Consider the following 20,651-nt stretch of genomic DNA (forward strand, 5'->3'; position numbering starts at 1 on the left):
GAAGATGTGCGGCTGTTTATAGTACAAAAAAGGCATCCGGCAGGCTATAGAACACTATGGCTCCTTCTGCATCTTCCCAACACCCATGTGAGATAGCTTAGGCTGAGAGTTTACGACTGACCCAAGAGAGGACGTGAGCAAACACAGTCAATTAAAATGTGAAACTGGATTCATGGCTCCCACCTGCTACAGGTGTGTGGGTATCTACAACGTTCTGAAGATTCACCTGCAGAATTTTCTACACGTGCATCCACACAGAGATCATAATGAACGAGAAACTGTCTCAGGCATATCCTAGAGGGTAGTCTTTTTGGATGATTTGAAAAAATATATTTAGCAACCAAATGAAACTGCAGGCAGGGTTTGAAATTTGAGCAATAGGAAGAAATGATAATATATGAAATAGAGGAATACATATATTAGATGAAATTTGTGATGTAATAGAGCAGGGGTCGGCAAACTAAGGCCCGGGGGCCGGATCCGGCCCAGTTGCCTTCTGGATCTGGCCTGTGGATGGTCCAGGAATTGCCACGTGGATTGGTGTGGGGATTCTGTTCGTTTGGGCTGCGCCATTTATTCCCTGCGCCAATCCATTCCCCCCTCTCCCTCACACACACCGTGGTGGCGACTCCTCCCTCCCTCCTCCTAGTTTCTCCCCGCCCTGCCTAGAGGAGGAAGGGGGCTGGGGTGAGCTGGCTGAGCCCCATTTTAAGTAGCCCCCTCTCTGGAGCCAGCCCTTTTGCACCGCTCATCGTCCCTCTGCCGCTGCCATCGACAGCCCCTGCTGCTTACAAGGCACAGGTAAGCTGTGTCCTTCGATTTAAAATGCATCTGTGGGATCTTTGTGGGGCCTGCCTGGCATGCTGTGTCCCTTTTATTTTTATTTAAAATGCATCTATTGGGATCTTTGTGGGGCCATCCCCCCCCAAAAAAATATAGTCCCCCCTCCAAGGTATGAGGGACAGTGGACCGGCCCCCTGCTGAAAATGTTTGCTGATCCCTGTAATAGTGGAATATGCATTTGGTGAAAATTGTGATATTTTACAGTATATAAAAGGGATGGGTATAAAAACAGCATGGAAAAGAAGGTGGGAAGTCAAATTTATAAGAGAAATGTGTAACAAATTGAAATTATCTGCTTAAAGTTATGAAAAATCTAATGAAAATCTTGTAACGTTTTAAAAAAGAGAGAGAATCCTTTCGGGAAGGAACAAAGTCTCTTAGTAAACCAAAAACATTTTGACATCTTGACTCAAGGGATCGCACCGAAAGGATCCAATCCTCTGAGACTCTGGGGGTGGAAAATGTGTTTACTAATAAGCCCGTAGGTAATTTATACGTAACAAGCTTTGAGTGAAGAATATTAACAAAGCAAAAAATGTTTGCAAAATTAAAAAGGAACCGCCGATGTGAAAATACTTTTTTCCTTAGCTATTAATCAGTTACCCATCAGGTAATGTTGCTATCCTCATTAGCTATGTAAAAGAATTTCAGTTCACATACATCGTTCTACAGGACAACCTATCATACGAAATGCAGGCCTGTTTTGCAAATCAGGGCTTTGCAGTATGCTACCACCGTAACGGGAAGATCTGGTAAGTGGAAAGGAAGCATTCAGACATTTTTCTATGAAATCAGGAAAGTCTAGGCCACAGGTAGGCAAACTAAGGTCTGGGGGCCGGATCTGGCCAAATCACCTTCTAAATCTGGCCCGCAGACGGTCCGGGAATCAGCGTGTTTTTACATGAGTAGAATGTGTCCTTTTATTTAAAATGCATCTCTGGGTTATTTGTGGGGCCTGTCTGGTGTTTTTACATGAGCAGAATGTGTGCTTTTATTTAAAATGCATCTCTGGGTTATTTGTGGAGCATAGCAATTCATTCACCCCCCCCCAAATTTAGTCCGGCCCCCCACAAGGTCTGAGGAACAGTGGACCGGCCCCCTGCTGAAAAATTTGCTGACCCTTGGTCTAGGCCAGGGCTTCCCAAAATTACCGTATTTTTCGCTCTATAAGACGCACCAGACCACAAGACGCACCTAGTTTTTGGAGGAGGAAAGCAAGAAAAAAAATATTCTGAATCTCAGAAGCCACAACAGCAAGAGGGATCGCTGTGCAGTGAAAGCAGCAATCCCTCTTGCTGTTCTGGCTTCTGGGATAGCTGCACAGCCTGCATTCGCTCCATAAGACGCGCACACATTTCCCCTTACTTTTTAGGAGGGAAAATTGAGTCTAATAGAGCAAAAAATACGGTGTGTTTGGACTACAATTCCCACCATCCCTGACCACTGGTCCTGCTAGCTAGGGATGATGGGACTTGTAGTCCCAAAAAACAGCTGGTGGCCCAAGTTTGGGAATCCCCGGTCTAGGTTTTTGTAGGATAACTTATTTAACTGTAATGGCCTAAGCTGGGAAAAGGCGTTCCTGGCTACCGTTGATCCCTTTGCTTGAATAGGCAGCGCTTAGTCCAGAAAAGCTTCCAAACTGCCAATGTGGTCCTTCAGGTGGGATGCAGCCCTGTCCAGAACAGGTAGCACTTCCCTGCCCTGGACCCTGTTCCCTTATCGCAGTACCTTCTTTTTCAGGATTAATCTTCAGTTTGTTCATCTTAATCCATCACCAAGCTGCTTGCAGGCAGCTTTGTTCAGGAGTTGTACAGCCTCCCCGGGATTTGTACGTAGAAAACAGAGGATAAATGTCTGCATGCAGACATTTTTAAAATGTTAAGTGGGTTTCACCTATGCAGCCCCATTAGCGGAAGCCATGCAAAAGGACTTTCATTCGTGCAATGGGATTTCTCCCCCCCCTTCCCCTGCCCAAAATTGGCTTGGGTCTGTGCGTGCAGAGAACCCCCAAAGCACAGGGCGAGGAGAGGGGAGCGGTATTCCTTCCATCATGAAGGAGTGTCTTCACTCCCATCGTTCAGCCCAGACTCCAAGGTCCAGCGCCGAGGGCCTTCTGGTAGTTCCCTCCCTGTGAGAAGTGAAGTTACAGGGAACCAGGCAGAGGGCCTTCTCGGTGGTGGCACCCTCCCTGTGGAATGCCCTCCTGTCAGGTGTCAAGGAGATAAATAGCTATACAACTTTTAGAAGACATCTGAAGGCAGCCCTGTTTAGGGAAGTTTTTAATATTTAATGTTTTGTTGTGTTTTTATATTTGTTGGAAGCCGCCCAGAGTAGCTGGGGCAACCCAGTCAGGTGGGTGGGGTTTAAATATTTATTACAGTGGTACCTCGGGTTACATACGCTTCAGGTTACAAACTCTGCTAACCCAGAAATAGTGCCTCGGGTTAAGAACTTTGCTTCAGGATCAGAAGAGAAATCGTGCAGTGGCGGCGCAGCGGCAGCAGGAGGCCCCATTAGCTAAAGTGGTGCTTCAGGTTAAGAACAGTTTCAGGTTAAGAACGGACCTCCAGAACGAATTAAGTTTTTAACTTGAAGTACCGCTGTATTATTACTACTACTACTACTAAGTGCTTGCACAGACAGAATGTTTGTAATAGCGTGACACTGTATTCTACCCTGTGTACGCTAGCAAAGTTGTGAGGCAGCAAAAAGTTTGTACAGTCGTACCTCGAATGGAATCCGTTCCAGAAGTCCGTTCAACTTCCAAAACGTTCGGAAACCAAGGCACACCTTCCAATTGGCTGCAGGAACTTCCTGCAGCCAATCGGAACCCACGCCGGATGTTCGGGTTCCAAAGAACGTTTGCAAACTGGAACACTCACCATGTTCGACTCGCAAGGCTTCCAAGGTACAACTTGGAAATAAAATATATTGAGTGGATCCATTGCAGCAGTTGCTGCACAGTGAGAAACATAGTAAAGGTAAAGGGACCCCTGACAATTAGGTCCAGTCGTGACTGACTCTGGGGTTGTGGTGCTCATCTCGCTTTATTGGCCGAGGGAGCCGGCGTACAGCTTCCGGGTCATGTGGCCAGCATGACTAAGCCGCTTCTGGCGAACCAGAGCAGCGCACGGAAACGCTGTTTACCTTCCCGCCGGAGCAGTACCTATTTATCTACTTGTACTTTGACGTGCTTTTGAACTGCTAGGTTGGCAGGAGCAGGGACCGAGCAACGGGAGCTCACCCCGTCGCAGGGATTCGAACTGCCGACCTTCTGATCGGCCAGCTCTAGGCTCTGTGGTTTAACCCACAGCGCCACCCGCGTCCCTGTGAGAAACATACACTATACCTATTAATAAGGTATATTGGAGAAAATAGGCTTGCCTTCTCTTCTGCTGCCTCTCACAGATTGCAAAACCTTCCTTTTGGAGATTGATTAAGGACAGGGGAGAAGCGAATGCTTTAAAACTACATTTTTAACCAGCTCAAAGCCATTATGTCTCTCCTCCTTTGTCTCCTGCCAAAGGATTCAGTTCTTGCTATTTTCTGTCCAGCAATAAACGACAACCCCCAAAACTTTTAAGATCATAGGCCAGCTTAAATCCTCACAGAGAGGACTGCCTTCGGGAACGGGATAAGGTAGTGTTTAACAAACCCTCAAACCATGGGACTAATGTGTTCTAAGGTGGTTGTTGAGTTTCGCACTTGTTCCTCCATCAGAAATCAAAGAGTTTATTCCAATGTCTTTTGTTTCATTCCCTCCCTGCCCCCCAAACAGGTTGAATCTAGACCTCTGCCTTGGCTCGTACTTTGACCGGAAGGGAGTTAGGAAGAAACACTGGAATTGGTGGGACAAGACCAGCCACATCCATGCACCTCCTTTCCAACCCATCTACATTCAATTGAATCTTTACATCCAGGTTAAAATTGAAGCCCAGGACCAGATTTTCCTAACGTTTACTAATAATCACGACTGCCTTCAGCTGAATGTGGGTGCCAAGCTGAAAGTGAGTGCCTGTGGCATTCTCATTCACACGCCTGTGGCGGGGAATCTTAAGCTGTGCTCCCTCTGTTAGAAATGTTTGCCAACTTTCGCTGAACTCCAAACGTGGCTCGTGAACTGAAATCCAAAGAATTTTAGCAACGAGCCACTTTTGGCTAAAAAGCGCCCCTCTTTAAGACTGTGCAAGTTCATAATTGGAGGTAGAAATCCTAAATAAAATATTTTTAGAGGGGAAAAATAATAATAATTGGAGGTAGAACCCACCCCTTCCTTTTAACAAAAACCCAATACTTTTATATAGATACAATAAAAGCACAGAAAGGGGGGAGGGAGGAATAGAGAAGATAAAATAAATAAATAAAAATAGAAAAGATGTTAAAAGGGGAAAAAATAGAAAAATACGATTCAGATTTATTTCTTTTAATGCTTCCCTAAGTAAAAGCTTTACATAAGAAAGTAAGAATTTTCTTACCATACGTTCCTCTTCTCAGGAAAAGCAGTAGGTATTGTAGATGTTTCAGTATTACCCTCTAACCAGGAAAGGAGGCGAGGAAAGACACTGCTAGCTAAACAACTTCACTGAGAGTTAATCCAGAAGGTGGAATAAGGTGGATGGATAATTAAGCCTAACCTAACTCAAGGGTTTGTGGTGGGGATGACATAGGAGGGATAGAGACCTGTCATTTTGGGCTCCTTACAGGAAAGGTGGAATGGACATGAACGTGATACTGATAAATAAGGAATAATCAAAATATGAAGTCTCTCTCCGGCCTGCCTGCCTCTGTTTTTTTAACTGGGGGAAGTGAGCCAGGTGTGGACTCAAGAAAAAAAGCCCAAGCTAAATTAGTAAAGTAGACGCAAACTGGATATTCAGGCCTACAAACATTGAACTTTACATGTAAGTCCCTAGTCCATAGCTGTCAAGTGTCCCTTATTTGGCGGGACAGTCCCTTATCCCAGCGCCGTGTCCCGCTGCTGTCCCTTATTGATGATGTCCCTTAAATTTCCCGGGTTTCAAAGGAAGCAGCTCCTCTCCCTCCCTCCCTGCCGGCCAGGGAGGAGGGAGGCTCCAACTGTGTTGCTTGGCTGCGTTGCTCACCCAATAAGGAGTCTAAGAACGACTGGGGGGTGGAGCTTGCATGCCTTGTGCCGATCAAATCAGCCGCGTTGCCTGGGGACTCGCCTTTGCTCAGCGCTTCCCAGCGGAGAGGTGACAGTGGTTTTCCTTGCTGCATCCCCTTTGCCAGGTTGCTGTGCTATGGGAACCACCACCTGAGGCTTCATTTGGCTGCTGGTTGACTAAAATCCCTTATTTTGGCTGCTGATCCCTTATTTAGAATCACAGAATCATAGAGTTGGAAGAGACCACAAGGGCCATCGAGTCCAACCCCCTGCCAAGCAGGAAACACCATCAGAGCACTCCTGACTAGGCTGTTGGTCCCTTATTTTCAAATCTGTAAGTTGACAGCTATGCCCTAGTCCTTTCTAGGCAGGGAAATGCATGTTGCAAGTAAAAATGGTGTGGATTGGCTTAAATCCTCTTTCTTCAGGACTGGACTGAAGAAAAAGGGAGCTGCTCCTTTGTGCAGCTGTATCGCATGCTGCCTTTCCTTACCCAGAATGCCATCCTGGTTAAACATGCATGTCCCTCCAACTCCGGGCTGAAGCTGGCACTGAAACCACATCCAAAGCTTCTGAACTCTCTTGCACTGAACCGGACCTTGCATTTCTAGGAAAGGAGACCCGGGAAGCACCTTCATACCTGCAGCCTTTACTTAGAATTATGTTGAAAGCTAACATGACAAAAGAATTCTATATCTGGCCCTTTTACATCACATTCTGTACTTATGACTTTCATAAGCGAACAGAGGAATCTACATTCAGAATCCTCCCCCTCTTTTAGAAGCGTACAAGGCTCTAAATCCAGCAGTGTTTCCAGATCAAAATACAGTCGTACCTCCGCTTACGTTTCTCTCCGGTTATGTAAACTTCGGGATACGTAAGCAGCAAAACTGGAAGTATATTTCCGGGGTTTTGCCGCACGCGCATACGCAAAGGGGTAGAGTGCTTCTGCGCATGTGTTCTACCGCTGCGCTTGCGTACACAGAAGCGGTCTCTCCGGTTGCGAAAACCTCAGGATCCAGCCAGACCTCTGGAATGGATCCCGTCCGCAACTGGAAGTACCACTGTATAGTAGTGGAATCTGCCTAGAATCTCTATGTAAGTGCAGTCTTGGTTTTTTCAGTTTGTGGATCTTAAATTTGGATTTTTGTAGCTGAAAGATCCAGACCTCCTGAAGTTTCTTCAGAGACCTGCATCCTCGGGACAGCTAGTTGGCTCCGAGATTCTACTGATAAGAAGGCTCTTAGCCAGCATGCAGAATCTACTGAAAGAGCTGTGTCTCATTCCACCTGAAGAAACCAAATACTTCTATTTCCTCGTGTCAGACATGTATGACCATGTACATCGCCGACAGAAAATGAGAATGCGATCTATACAAAAATGACTGCATACCTGTTATTTAGGGACAGCTGCTGAGCTACTTTCCATGTTAAAACAAGTAAACTTGACTTCAGTCATTGTAAGTTTACCTTGTTGGCTGTAGTGTGTACCACGTTCTGTACAAAACACATCTGAGATTGTAAAAACATGTACAAGTTGCATAACCCGTTCTACTGCTTGGGTAATCGTACAATTTGGATTATATGGGTAGAAACATTTATTTGCTGGCATGGGGAAACAGAGAGTTGCACATAGAACAGTGGTCCGGTGCCTTGTCGAAGGACTCTATTTCTGAAAAACACACCTACGTATAAGTATTTGAAATAAGTTGTAGTTTTCATAATAAACTTAGGGGTCACTTCCAGAAATCAAAGGGGTGCTATCAGCCCCAAAACTATTGATTTTGCCAAAAGGGCAGCTTTCTTCCAAAGGTATACTGGGCAACTGTTACATGTTGTTACAGTTCCAACGCAATGACAAAAGAGCTAGCAAAACCCACTGCTGATTAGGATCATTTTATTCATATATTTTTTTACATTTGTAACCCACCCTAGTTAGGTTGAAGTCAGGTAATACAAAAAGCAACATATTTAAAAATAGATTATATATAATCAAAATATTCCATGTTACAGGGATGGTGGACCTGTGGCCCTTCACATACGATGTTGGACTACAACTCCCATCTTCTCAAACAATCGGCTAGGACTGATGGGGTTGGAAGTACATCCGGAGGACCATAGATTCCCCACCCATGCTGAAAGAATATCAATCACTTTTTAAGGAACCAGAGAGAAAAGGGGGGACCAATTCATGAACCATGTTACAAACTATTTACAGACTTTTCCATGTCTTCTCTCTAGTTCCTGCCTTAGTAGAATTCAGTAATTACATGTAGGGCAATTTGTATCATTTCTTTGTACATTTCATTACATTGCACTATATCCCCCCATGACTCCACCAGGACTATACATCTTAGTGTGAAAAGCAGGGCAGCCAACTTTCCAAGAAGTTCCAGCAGGAATGGACAAATATAGCATGGCAACGTCTGACAAGGTCTCAATTAATTAAAGAGAAAGAGGAATTCTGAAGACAATCAGCAGACCTTGATGTTTGTTGCAAAGGGGTGTAAGGCCGCTGACTGACTACAGCAGCTGCAGAACTCTATTAAGAGGGTTGGAGCCACTCAAACCTGGATTTAGAAGAACGATTTAGCAGGTATGCATGGAAATGCCATCCTCAACTGCAAGGTTCTCAGGCAATGGCAGTTGCATTTAGGAGGTGATCATAAATCCAGGACGGGACAGATGCACACAGAGCACACCTGCGAATTCTCCAAGTTCTGTTCACACACTCAGCTAATTCAGCCAATTCCAATCGAGACTCTGCAAAAGAAAGCAGGACAACAATCAACTGTGCTCCCTTGTAAAAAGCAGGGAACAAGATCAAGATGAGCAATGGACACAAACTGATAACCGAGGAGACTTCTCAGGTTGTCATTTAACATAGAGGTTGAATGAATGAACTTTATTACGGTCACAGACCAGGATAAAAAAACAACAACATATAAATAAAAGAGCAGTTAGGATTTTTTTTTTAGCTGATAAATGTTGGAGCAAATAAGGACAAAGAAACAAGCATAGGATAAAACATCTGAATAAAATACAAGATTGAACACGGATAATGGATGGATAAAAACTGATAATTAAAACAGATAAGAACTAAAAACAAATAAAAACACACAGTTAAAACAACTGTAAGAGCGTAAGAACTAAAAGACTCGCAGTTAAAACGACTATAAGAGGCTGCGGAGTAGAAGCCTCTGAAACAGATGACACTCACAGCATTAGAAACTGATGTGCAAATGTGGTTAAAACAGACAATTAAAACAATGTACAACAATAAATTTAGAAACGATGTGCAACAATAAACTATCCCAGGGAGTTGACTCAGAGTCACCCATGGAACCGAGTTTGCGGATTTTCATGCCAGACTATTTTAAGTTGGGCGATGGTCTGCGCCTACAGATTTGTACACAGAATCTGGCGACCACCCAGGAGGCTGCCTTCTGACTCCCTCCCATAACACTGACCCTGGGGCTTGCGAAGGGAAATATAATTTCAGACATTTTGCGGCCTTGTGGAGGAGGGGGTTGCAAATTGGTTGGTTTGTGTTTTAATTAGAGGCCGTTCTTTACCGGAGAGTCAAAAGGTCAGTCCAGAAAACCAACAGAACACGACCTGGCCTTTTGGTGACAACATGACAAAAATGATTTATTCCCCTGAAGACAAACCATTAACATGAAAAATGTTAAGAGGGGATAATATATGAAAACGCCTAATGGAAGTTTTGTGGCACTTTCAAGGGTAGTCTCCACCAGCAAAACCAGAAGGGCTGATAATGAAGGTGTATGATTGGGGTTTATCATGGGGTTATTGAAATGTTTGACCCCAATTAACCCCATGCTCTAGACTTGGGACTCATTAACAAACCCAGAGTATGCTATGAATAAAACAAATTGCTCACCCTCCAGAGAGGTAGCTGTGCCTGTCTATGGAAGCAAACACAACTTAGAAGCTTGGTCACCTTAAAGACCAACAGGTTTATTATGGGATACATACTAGTCATCATCAATGCATGCACCTGATAAAATTTGTCGCCCTCTTGGAAAGCTATCCAAACCAAAACTGAAGAGAGCCGTTAGTGAAATTCAGACGTGGAAGAAAATCGAGTGACACATACATTCCCTTACACAGCGCAAAATATACTGAGACAGTTGTGGAGTTGAAGCATGAGTGGTATGCTTGGGAAGTCTGCGACTAACAGAGGGAGGGAAGGGATGTGCGGACGGGGAGTCATATCTGTTGAGTGCCCTCAAACACAGTGCTGAAATGTGGCTACAGGGAATAGGATGAGCAATGGAAGATCTCTGTTTTTACCATTCCTGCCCTCCTGCTCACATGATAGATCTCTTTGTTCTACCACACAGCCCACTCAACAGATGCCTCTCTTCTTCTTCTTTTTGCTGATTTTCACAACGTGAAAATATTAACCTTTTGGAGCAAGTGCACTGAGCAAGCAACTGGAGAGTTCTGAGTATTTAAAGATTATTAACAAAATTCTGCAAGCAGGGAAAGGAAATTAACGGCCCCTCTCCTCTCCCAATCCTCAGCCGACAGGACTAAATCTGAAAAGTTATCTGAAATTTCAAAAGGATTCTGAACTCGCCCCCAAATTTTACCACCCTCGCACAAAACTGAAAGAGCCACTTCAGCTCAGCTCAAGATGTATTGAATAAAAGGCTGCAGAAGAACTTGTCTCTATCTTCCAGGGGTAGAAGGAAGAAGAGTCTTTGCTGCTCATTTTGCAAAAGGTTCTTATTCAAAATCAACGCCAAGTGGAGCCCTCTAGACTTACCATCATGCTGTTACTCTGGTCACGTTTTGCTTCTTGTATAATAGTGCTAAAATTGTCGAGGTAGCTTAGATTTTCTTCTATCAAATGTGCAAACGGTGGCCTGAAAAGGAAAATCAGGATTATCCCAACTGAGTAGTCAAGAGTTTGGTAAATGCCACATTTTATGTAGCATGTTTTGACCAGGAGTAAGCCCTCTCACTGTAAGGGACACGGGTGGCGCTGTGGGTTAAACCACAGAGCCTTGGGCTTGCCGATCAGAAGGTCAGCGGTTCAAATCCCCGCGATGGGGTGAGCTCCCGTTGCTCGGTCCCTGCCAACCTAGCAGTTCAAAAGCACGTCAAAGTGCAAGTAGATAAATAGGTACCGCTCCGGCGGGAAGGTAAATGGCATTTCTGTGTGCTGCTCTGGTTTGCCAGAAGCGCCTTAGTCATGTTGGCCACATGACCCGGAAGCTGTACACCGGCTCCCTCGGCCAATAAAGCGAGATGAGCGCCGCAACCCCAGAGTCGGCCACGACTGGACCTAATGGTCAGGGGTCCCTTTACCTAAGCCCTCTCACTATTACTCAGTATCATAATTTCTAGTGGAAGTGGAGCGTAAGTGGCTAAAATTTAACCATGGCTATAAAGAGCAAACAAATTGCTAATTTCCATTAGGCTTACACATTTCTAGATGTTTCCATAGAAGAAAGAGGTTGAAGCGCATTTCCTGGTGATGTCTGCGAGAGCAATGCAGGCACTGAGGATGTAATTGTGCCATCCACGTTGGAACTAACAGGAGATTTGGCAGAACTCTGGGTCTACAAAAAGAGAAGAAGAAAAAAGAATTCCCAGTTTTCAGCTCCAGAATTTTCAGATTCATCCAATTGTTGACTTTCAGCAAAGTATTCACATCCTAAGTGGCAACGGCAGTTGCATATAATACCTAAGTAGTATGCCTATGGTATGCAAGTCTACAGAAATAATAGCACAGATCCTAAATAGTTATAAATTTATAATCTCCGAGGCCCAAAGATATGAGGCACATAGGACAATACACTATGTAGTATAAAGGAAAGTGCAAATCCATCCATGGTTCGCCCCCATACATTGTATTGTCTGAAATTGCATTTTGTCGGTCTAGCCAGCATACAATGCAGCTATCACATTTAATAATAATAATAATAATAGTAATAATAATAATAATAATAATAATAATAATTTTTATTTATACCCCGCCCTCCCCAGCCAAGGCCGGGCTCAGAGCGGCTTACAAGCAATAATAAAAACAAGTTGAATAATTACAACTTAAACATTAAAATATTGAAACATTAAAATATTAAAATGTAGTCTCATCGCAGGGGAGAAGGAAAAGAAAAAAGAAAGAAGAGAGGGAGGGAATCAAATTGGCTCCAAGCCAAAGGCCAGGTGGAACAACTCTGTCTTACAGGCCCTGCGGAAAGAAATCAGATCCTGCAGGGCCCTGGTCTCATGAGGCAGAGCGTTCCACCAGGCCGGAGCCAGAGTTGAAAAGGCCCTGGCTCTGGTTGAAGCCAATCTAACTTCCTTAGGGCCCGGGACCACTAGGGTGTTGCTATTTATGGACCTTAAGGCTCTCCGTGGGGCATACCAGGAAGAACACACCTGAAGAGAAAACCAATACAAATGTTTTTTGCAATTTGTTTGGAGACGAACTGTCATATTGCCACTAATCCAACAGGCAACAAGCAAATATTTCTTCCTGTAAACCTAGCGGTGAGACCTATACTGCGATTATAATTTCTTTTCCTGGAATAAATCCCATGTCATTTTTTCAACTTCAGCACAATGCACTTCTAGATAGTTATCTGTAACATCATGTTTAATCGGTTGAAAAAGGATGTCTTCTTAATGCTTCTGAAATCAAGAGGGCAAACCCTTACGCAAGCAATTTTCAGCAAATGCCAGATTTCCCGCTGCCTTTTCGCCTGCATCTGCATCACTGAATTGTCAGCCTCTTTGATATTATTCAGAGCCACTTCAATCTTTGGAAGCAAATCAATAATCTTCTGTTTACTACCCAACAGTTTGCTGTGATGGAAAAAGAAAAGAAAAAAGATGTTGGACATCAATTTTTCGTCACCTAGACAACAGAAACAAAATTATTGCAGAAAGATACAATATGCATTTCATGTGCTGTCAGGATCCTGTGGTTCAGAGCTTCAGAAGCTGCATCGTCAGTACAGTGGTACCTCTGGTTATGTACTTAATTCGTTCCGGAGGTCCGTTCTTAACCTGAAACTGTTCTTAACCTGAAGCACCACTTTAGCTAATGGTGCCTCCCGCTGCCGCCGCACCACCGGAGCACGATTTCTGTTCTCATCCTGAAGCAAAGTTCTTAACCTGAAGCACTATTTCTGGGTTAGCGGAGTCTGTAACCTGAAGCGTATGTAACCCGAGGTACCACTGTACCCAGAAGCCCCAAGGATATGTGTTGATCTTAACGTATAAATGAGCAGAAAAGGGACCAAAATGGTAACATTTAAACCTGCTTTTCAAAAGTACACAGCAAATACAACATGCACAAGATTTAATACAAGCAAGAAAACAACAAGCTGGCATTGAAGTTTCCTGGAAAAACCCGCAGGAAAGCACTGCTGGTCTGCTGCTTTCCTACCAGCAACACACAACTCCTCTTTGCCTACTGGTCCCACTCAATATCCCCCCCTCCCCTCGCAGTCCCCTTGGCTCCTGCTTTTCTCGGTACTATTTTCTTCCTCAGTTCCTTTTACCTCGGTTTCTGCCTCCCTAATCCATGACCCTCCCAAATCACAAATTCTCTGGCTGTTTCACCACCTTACCTTTAGCCCCTTAGGAAAACACACGTCACTCACACGGAGAGCAAAAGTATGTAGAACTAGGAGATGCCACGTGATCAGAACACCAGATCACGCAAATCTGTAGATATGTGCATTCTTACCACACAGCCGCCGTGCAAGGTTTCCATTGCCATCCAGTTATATTAGGGTGTTTTGATCAGGACGCCATAGCTATGTTTTTATGGAATTGCAGTCAATGAAATGACATTTTACCGGCTCAATAAAATACCATTTCACCTATTCTGCCCATGCGCTCTGTGGCTTTACTATCAGTTTGCGTTTCTGATGTGTAGAGTTCTGTCCTATTCTAATTAACTCAAGAGGGTAGTGGAAGCTTCTCTGTGTGAAAGAAGCAAGCAGAAGGTTCATGATGTTTGGGTTCTTCTTTCAGAGAAGCTGAGTACAGCTGGTTTAAACTGGTTATCTTATCTCTTTCTGTAAAGGTCATGCTGACTATAAAAGTAGGGCCAGGGTTTTCACCTTTCTCTTTCTATCTCTTTTCCTTCCGGTATGGTGTTCTCTATATAGACAGTGTTAAGGTTTAGTCTTATTGTAAGTTACTGTAAGTTTAAGTTAAGTCTGCTGCAACTGGTTTTCTTATTGTTGTTGTTTAGTCGTTTAGTCGTGTCCAACTCTTCGTGACCCCCTGGACCAGAGCACGCCAGGCACTCCTGTCTTCCACTGCCTCCCGCAGTTTGGTCAAACTCATGCTGGTAACCTCAAAAACACTGTCCAACCATCTCGTCCTCTGTCGCCCCCTTCTCCTTGTGCCCTCCATCTTTCCCAACATCAGGGTCTTTTCCAGGGAGTCTTCTCTTCTCATGAGGTGGCCAAAGTATTGGAGCCTCAGCTTCAGGATCTGTCCTTCCAGTGAGCACTCAGGGCTGATTTCCTTCAGAATGGAGAGGTTTGATCTTCTTGCAGTCCATGGGACTCTCAAGAGTCTCCTCCAGCAACATAATTCAAAAGCATCAATTCTTCTGCGATCAGCCTTCTTTATGGTCCAGCTCTCACTTCCATACATCACTACTGGGGTTTTCTTATGGACAGTGCCAATCCTGAATGTATTGGATTTGTGACCATTATGCTCATTTGCCTTCAGTAGCAGCAAAGCTCGGCTGGATGAAATATAATTGCCTCTGGTCTATTTTTTGGGAATCCTGCAACGTGTTTAAATTGTTACTCTGATAATTATACGCTGGAACCTGCTTTGGATCAATATTGAGTAGAATTTCTATGACATTTACAACTTCCCAGTAACAATTAAAAGTTTTAATGTAAAGTTATAAATGGTTCAGATCCTACCTTAAAGCAGGGTTGGCTAACATGGGTCCTCCAGAGGTTAGATTTCAACTTCTATCATCCCAGCCACTAGGCCAGGCATGGCCAAACTTAGCCCTCCAGCTGTTTTGGGACCACAGTTCCCATCATTCCTGACCACTGGTCCTGTGGGACGATGGGAGTTGTAGTCCCAAAACAGCTGGAGGGCCAAGTTTGGCCATGCCTGCACTAGGCATTCTAGCAGGGACCGATGATAGTCCGGACAGCCACAGATTAGCCACCCCTGGCTATTCCTCATTGTCAGGAGTACACAGACATATTTTTTCCTCACAACCAGGATACAGTGGTACCTCATGTTACATACGCTTCAGGTTACAGACTCCGCTAACCCAGAAATAGTACCTCGGGTTAAGAACTTTGCTTCAGGATAAGAACAGAAATCATGCTCCGGCGGCATGGCGGAAGCGGGAGGCCCCATTAGCTAAAGCGGTGCTTCAGTTTAAGAACAGTTTCAGGTTAAGAACGGACCTCCGGAACAAATTAAGTACCGTATTTTTTGCTCTATAAGACTCACTTTTTCCCTCCTAAAAAGTAAGGGGAAATGTGTGTGCGTCTTATGGAGCGAATGCAGGCTGCGCAGCTATCCCAGAAGCCAGAACAGCAAGAGGGATTGCTGCTTTCACTGTGCAGCGATCCCTCTTGCTGTTCTGGCTTCTGGGATTCAGAATATTTTTTTTCTTGTTTTCCTCCTCCAAAAACTAGGTGCCTCTTGTGGTCTGGTGCGTCCTATAGAGCGAAAAATAGGGCAATTAACCCGAGGTACCACTGTATTTACCGGAAGCAATTTAAGAAAAACAAAACAAAACTAGACACAGGCATCTATGTGCCTTTTTGAGACTTATTTGTACACATCTAGCCTCTCTTCCCTTCAAAACTGCAAACAATGTAAACAACTTAATACTGTTAACATTAAGGGACAGAGATAAAATCAACGAAAAGGGTGACTATAGAGTGGACACATCTTAAACTCAGCACAGGCCTAACATGCCTCATGGGCTATCAATATATGTTTGCATAGTCATATATCAGATTGAAATGAAGATGCAGGAATCTGCAGAAAGAGGGATGCACATTGTACCTAAGATGTTTGAAGAGTTCCTTGAGCACGCGATCTTGAGTGTGAACTGTATGGACTATGATCTTCACCATCTCTGTGCTGTCACTGTAGGAATGATCTGAAAGGGATACCTGTCACGTGATCAGTACAGTGCTCCTCTTAAAAGCCATTTTTTAAAAAACCACCAGATAAACATCAAAAAACGTTGACAAGAAGAAAAACTGATTTACACATTTCCCATTACTAAACACTGGTTAGTTGTTTAGGACAAGTCTGAAACTGCAGGCTTGATAAACGTAGCTAGAATATTTTGTAATCTCACAAACCTTTCATTTCTAATAGTTGCTTCATGCCTCCCTCTTTTTCTTTTGCAATGAGTTTCACAGACTGTTGTAAACACCATTTTAAAAACTGCAGAAGTGATGTATTTAGGTGGCAAAAAGATGGAAACTCAATTAATGCTACAGGAACGGGCAGCAGAAAGTCTACATATTCTAAAGTCTTACCCTCTAACTGAAATCCGTTAGAAATGATCATATAAACTTAGAAAAGAATGAAAAAACATGCAAGGCATGTAAGCAATTCAGCTGCTCACTTCTGCTTTTTCTAATCTGTTAAATTTAACATTCCAGAATGTTCCCGGGCTTGCTTAACATCCTTTGCCGACAACCTCTGTCCAGATCAGCACTTGCCTGCCTTACTGTTCTTTGCAAAACCTCCCATTTAACACAAAGTGTTCTGGACCCATTTCCATACCTGGGGGTCTTGGTTTTAATTGCTTGTAGAGTTCTATAGCTCTTTGCTCACTGTAAAAAGATAAAAATTGTAAGCACAGTTTCCTCTCCTTTTTTTTTTTTTTTGCTATCAATTGTGGCATTTCCAGAAATGAAATTGGTTTAGCCAATCAATCAATTGGTGTCACAATGTAAAAGCTTTGAGTAAAGGGGGAAAAAACATGTATTTTTTTTTCACCTGGTAGAAAGTAACGGCAGCTAATTCTCAGCAAGTTATTTTGACTCGCTCTTGGGGGTGGGGGGGTTGGATCTGTTACGCACACAAAATTTGTGTATTAACCTCCTGTCCTCGTTTTCAAACTTGTTTTTATCCTTTTTTTGTAAGTCATTTTGGTTTCATTTTTTGGGGGAAATCAACTAATGAACAGTAGGAAACATTTTCATCTTAAGCAAGATAGACGGGCAATTCCTACACATACAGGTCTATCTGCAAGAAGACCCAATCTTCTCTCCAGTTTTCATGGTCAAAACTGGCTCTAAATAAATCACAACACAAGATCATCCAGGGCTTTCATTACTATATGACTGCCTAGAAAAATGACAACCAGCCAGTCAATTTTGTGCACCAGAGATCCAGAATGAACCAACTGCTAAAGTCTTGACACATTTGTGTAAATTCACACAATGTGCAATTGAGACCCAGGACAGGTATCTAAGAAGGGTCAAGGAAATACTGGGTTCATCTATTAGATAGCAACTGTTTTAGGGCGTCATGTGGTTAATCACAATACAGTCATACCTCGGGTTACAGACGCTTCAGGTTGTGTTTTTTCAGGTTATGGACCACCGAAACTGGAAGTACCGGAAATGGTTACTTCCGGGTACAGTGGTTGTGCATGCGCAAAAGCACTAAATCGCGCTTTGCGCAGAAGCACTGAATCGCAACCTGCGTGTGTGCAGATGTGCCACTGCGGGTTGCGAATGTGCATCCCGCATGGATCACGTTCACAACCCGAGCATCCACTGTACCCTAGAAAAGTTACACACCCGGTAGGCACTTTAGCATAGTGGAAAACGGCACTGATGTCAAACTGACAACTTGAGTGTTCAAAATTCAATATAGTGGTACCTCAGGTTACGAACTTAATTCGTTCTGGAGGTCTGTTCTTAACCCGAAACCGTTCCTAACCTGAGGCACGCTTTCACTAATGGGGCCTCCCACTGCCGCTGCGCAAAGTTTGTAACTTGAGGTACTGCTTCTAGGTTAGTGGAGTTTGTAACCCGAGGTGTTTGTAACCTGAGGTACCACTGTACTCAGGATTCTCATACTTCCAACTCTTAAATTGTTGCCCAATATTCTAAAAACAGATTTAAATATGCCTTTGATCTGCAAGATCCAACAAATTTTTCCTGTTTGCACAAGGACATCAATCTGCTCTGCAGGGCTGGGGGAAAATCTAGAACAGATCTGGAAGGCAGGCAGGGGGAAGTAGGGGTTCCATTGCACAAGTTATACCCACAAACATAAGATATAACGCTGAGCAATTGGCTCAGGATTGCAAAATTTGTGACAACTAATAATGAACAAAGTCTACCAGACATGTATTGTTGAGCAACTGAAAGGGCACATCTTCCTTGCTTTTTAAAATCGCAGCCAAGCAGCAAAACAATTACCGTATTTTTCGCTCTATAACACGCACCTGACCATAACACGCACATCGTTTTTAGAGGAGGAAAACAAGGGAAAAAACATTCTGAATGAAACAGTGGATGTATCATTTTTGTGCTTCATGCTGTGGCCACAGACATGTGATCTGATGGTGAATTTGGGGTGACCCAATGCAAAAATCCTGAGAATTCCTGTGGATCCATGCTTTGTAACCACGTTTTTGCACCATTGCAGCCCCAGGCAACAGTGGGTGAGTGATTTTTCTGGTGCAGGCTGTAGCCATGGACATGTTATGTGATCTGATGGTGAATTTGGGGTGACCCAATGCAAAGATCCTGAGGATCCATGTGGATCCATGCTTTTTAACCACGTTTTTGCACCATTGCAGCCCCAGGCAACAGTGGGTGCGTGATTTTGGGGGGGCAGGCTGTAGCCATGGACATGCTATGTGATCTGATGGTGAATTTGGGGTGACCCAATGCAAAGATCCTGAGGATCCATGTAGATCCATGCTTTTTAACCACATTTTTGCACCATTGCAGCCCCAGGCAACAGTGGGTGCGTGATTTTGGGGGGGCAGGCTGTAGCCATGGACATGCTATGTGATCTGATGGTGAATTTGGGGTGACCCAATGCAAAGATCCTGAGGATCCATGTGGATCTATGCTTTGTAACCACATTTTAAGTGGGGAGCGAAGGAAAAACAAAGAAGGGACATGAGAGGGGTGTGCAGAGAAGCAGCTGGCTAAGAATGCAGGAGAGGGATTTAACGGGAGGGAGGAAAGAAAGGCAAAAGTTTCCCCCCACCCAAGCCAGCCATCTCTCTCTCTCTCTCTCTCTCTCTCTCTCTCTCTCTCTCTCTCTCCCCCTCTCTCCCTCCCCTCTCTCTCCCTCCCCCCCCTCTCTCCCTCTCCCCCAGCAGCACCGGAGCACAGAGAGGAATTAGAAGGAACGACACTCTGCTTTCCCCTCTGCTTGCCTGGAGGGGAGGGGCTTTCCCTGCTCTTTGTTCCGTTTCAGCAAACACAGCAACGAAACAGAGGCGGGTGGGCAGTAAGACTCTGAGGCAGAATGCAGGAAAGCAGCCACTTCCTCTTTTCAGGTTTCCGTTCTCCGTGAAGCGCAATTTGATTTTTGCCTGATTTTTCGGCTCCAGGGACCACACATTCGCTCAATAACACGCACAGACATTTCCCCTTCCTTTTTAGGAGAAAAAATCTGCGTGTTATAGAGGGGAAAATATGGTAATGGCTTGGCCGTTCATCACACCCAGTTGGTGGACTCAATCCTTGATAGGTTTTCACTGTCCAGAAACTGAATGCTTGTTTCCTTTTAGTGCAAGTAGGGAGAAGCAATTCTCCCAGGCTTCTTTCCAGACCTTAAGTTCCCTACATATACAAGGATATTTGCTCTATGCCAAAATTATAGTATTATTTTAAACAATGCTTTTTTCTTAAAATAAATGTTTAGGGGTACTCTCATTCTGACTCAAGAAAATCACCATTTTATAGTTCAAATTGGGAAAAATACAGTAAATGGACAAAAGTACAAAGATTCACAAAATGTTTAGGGGTATGCGTACCCCTGCGTACCCCCAGAAAAAAAGCACTGATTTTAAATACTCATACTATTATTAGCCATCTAGGTCCTGAAGAGTGGAGAGACTATTAAAAAAATCCCCACACTAATACAGTGCAAAAGAATAAGATACTAATAATGGAACACCTTAAACTTGTTAGCCTGCAAAAAATTACAAATGCCTATGAGAATAGCTTCTTTTCTTACAGATTCTCCATGAGTTCGCCCTGACGTCGTGCATGGGGACTCCTCTGCAATTCTACAATCTCTGTGTGCAAAGCCATGATCTGCTCATCCAAGTAGCCAATATCTCCAGCCTGAAAACGAGAGAGAATTCTATACACTGGGAAGTATCTCAAGGGAGTTTCTCCTCCCACTTTTGATTGGAAAGTGTGTGCATGTGCACACCGACGGTGGCGATTACTATGCGGTGGTAAGATTCTGCTGTGGTGAGGCAGACTGAAAGCCCCGGTTAATCACTGCACATTTCACAGCATTTTCATATTCCATACCTGTTCACACTGCAAGGCCTTTTCTTCCATTTCTTTCCAGGCTTTCAGCATCTTTTCCGAGGCTTAAAGAAACGTATTTGGGTTAATTTAAAGCAGCAACATGCGCTGAAAATAAACAGCCTTTATTTTTAAAAACATGCACATTTTGAAGTGGTGATGCCG

The 20,651-nt window shown here is 43.9% G+C and overlaps 2 protein-coding genes across 3 annotated transcripts in view; one reads left to right on the top strand and one right to left on the bottom strand.

Annotated features, from left to right (window-relative positions):
• Positions 1-1,269: 1,269 nt before the first annotated feature.
• ERICH6B (glutamate rich 6B) lies at positions 1,270-7,436 on the top strand. Of its 2 annotated transcripts, none has more exons than XM_053387883.1 (3): positions 1,270-1,595; positions 4,622-4,763; positions 7,122-7,436. In XM_053387883.1, the coding sequence occupies exons 1-3, from the start codon at positions 1,534-1,536 to the stop codon at positions 7,350-7,352; spliced, it is 435 nt and encodes a 144-aa protein (XP_053243858.1). In that variant the 5' UTR covers positions 1,270-1,533; the 3' UTR covers positions 7,353-7,436. The 2 variants fall into 2 exon arrangements, with proteins under 2 accessions (XP_053243858.1, XP_053243857.1); XM_053387882.1 differs by having other exon boundaries at positions 1,422-1,595; positions 4,622-4,850.
• A 411-nt stretch (positions 7,437-7,847) lies between these two features.
• Positions 7,848-20,651, bottom strand: part of CHUK (component of inhibitor of nuclear factor kappa B kinase complex) — a 35,268-nt gene continuing 22,464 nt past the window's right edge. The window contains exons 14-21 of the mRNA XM_053387873.1: positions 20,490-20,551; positions 20,185-20,294; positions 16,753-16,802; positions 16,018-16,114; positions 12,663-12,810; positions 11,425-11,561; positions 10,763-10,862; positions 7,848-8,730 (exon numbers count right to left, since the gene is read on the bottom strand). Of these exons, the coding sequence (XP_053243848.1) occupies positions 8,704-8,730; positions 10,763-10,862; positions 11,425-11,561; positions 12,663-12,810; positions 16,018-16,114; positions 16,753-16,802; positions 20,185-20,294; positions 20,490-20,551 (731 nt within the window). The 3' untranslated portion in view covers positions 7,848-8,703. The remainder of the gene's footprint in view (positions 8,731-10,762; positions 10,863-11,424; positions 11,562-12,662; positions 12,811-16,017; positions 16,115-16,752; positions 16,803-20,184; positions 20,295-20,489; positions 20,552-20,651) is intronic.

Source organism: Podarcis raffonei, chromosome 5 (assembly GCF_027172205.1).
Source record: "Podarcis raffonei isolate rPodRaf1 chromosome 5, rPodRaf1.pri, whole genome shotgun sequence".
Classification (NCBI taxonomy): Eukaryota; Metazoa; Chordata; class Lepidosauria; order Squamata; family Lacertidae; genus Podarcis; species Podarcis raffonei.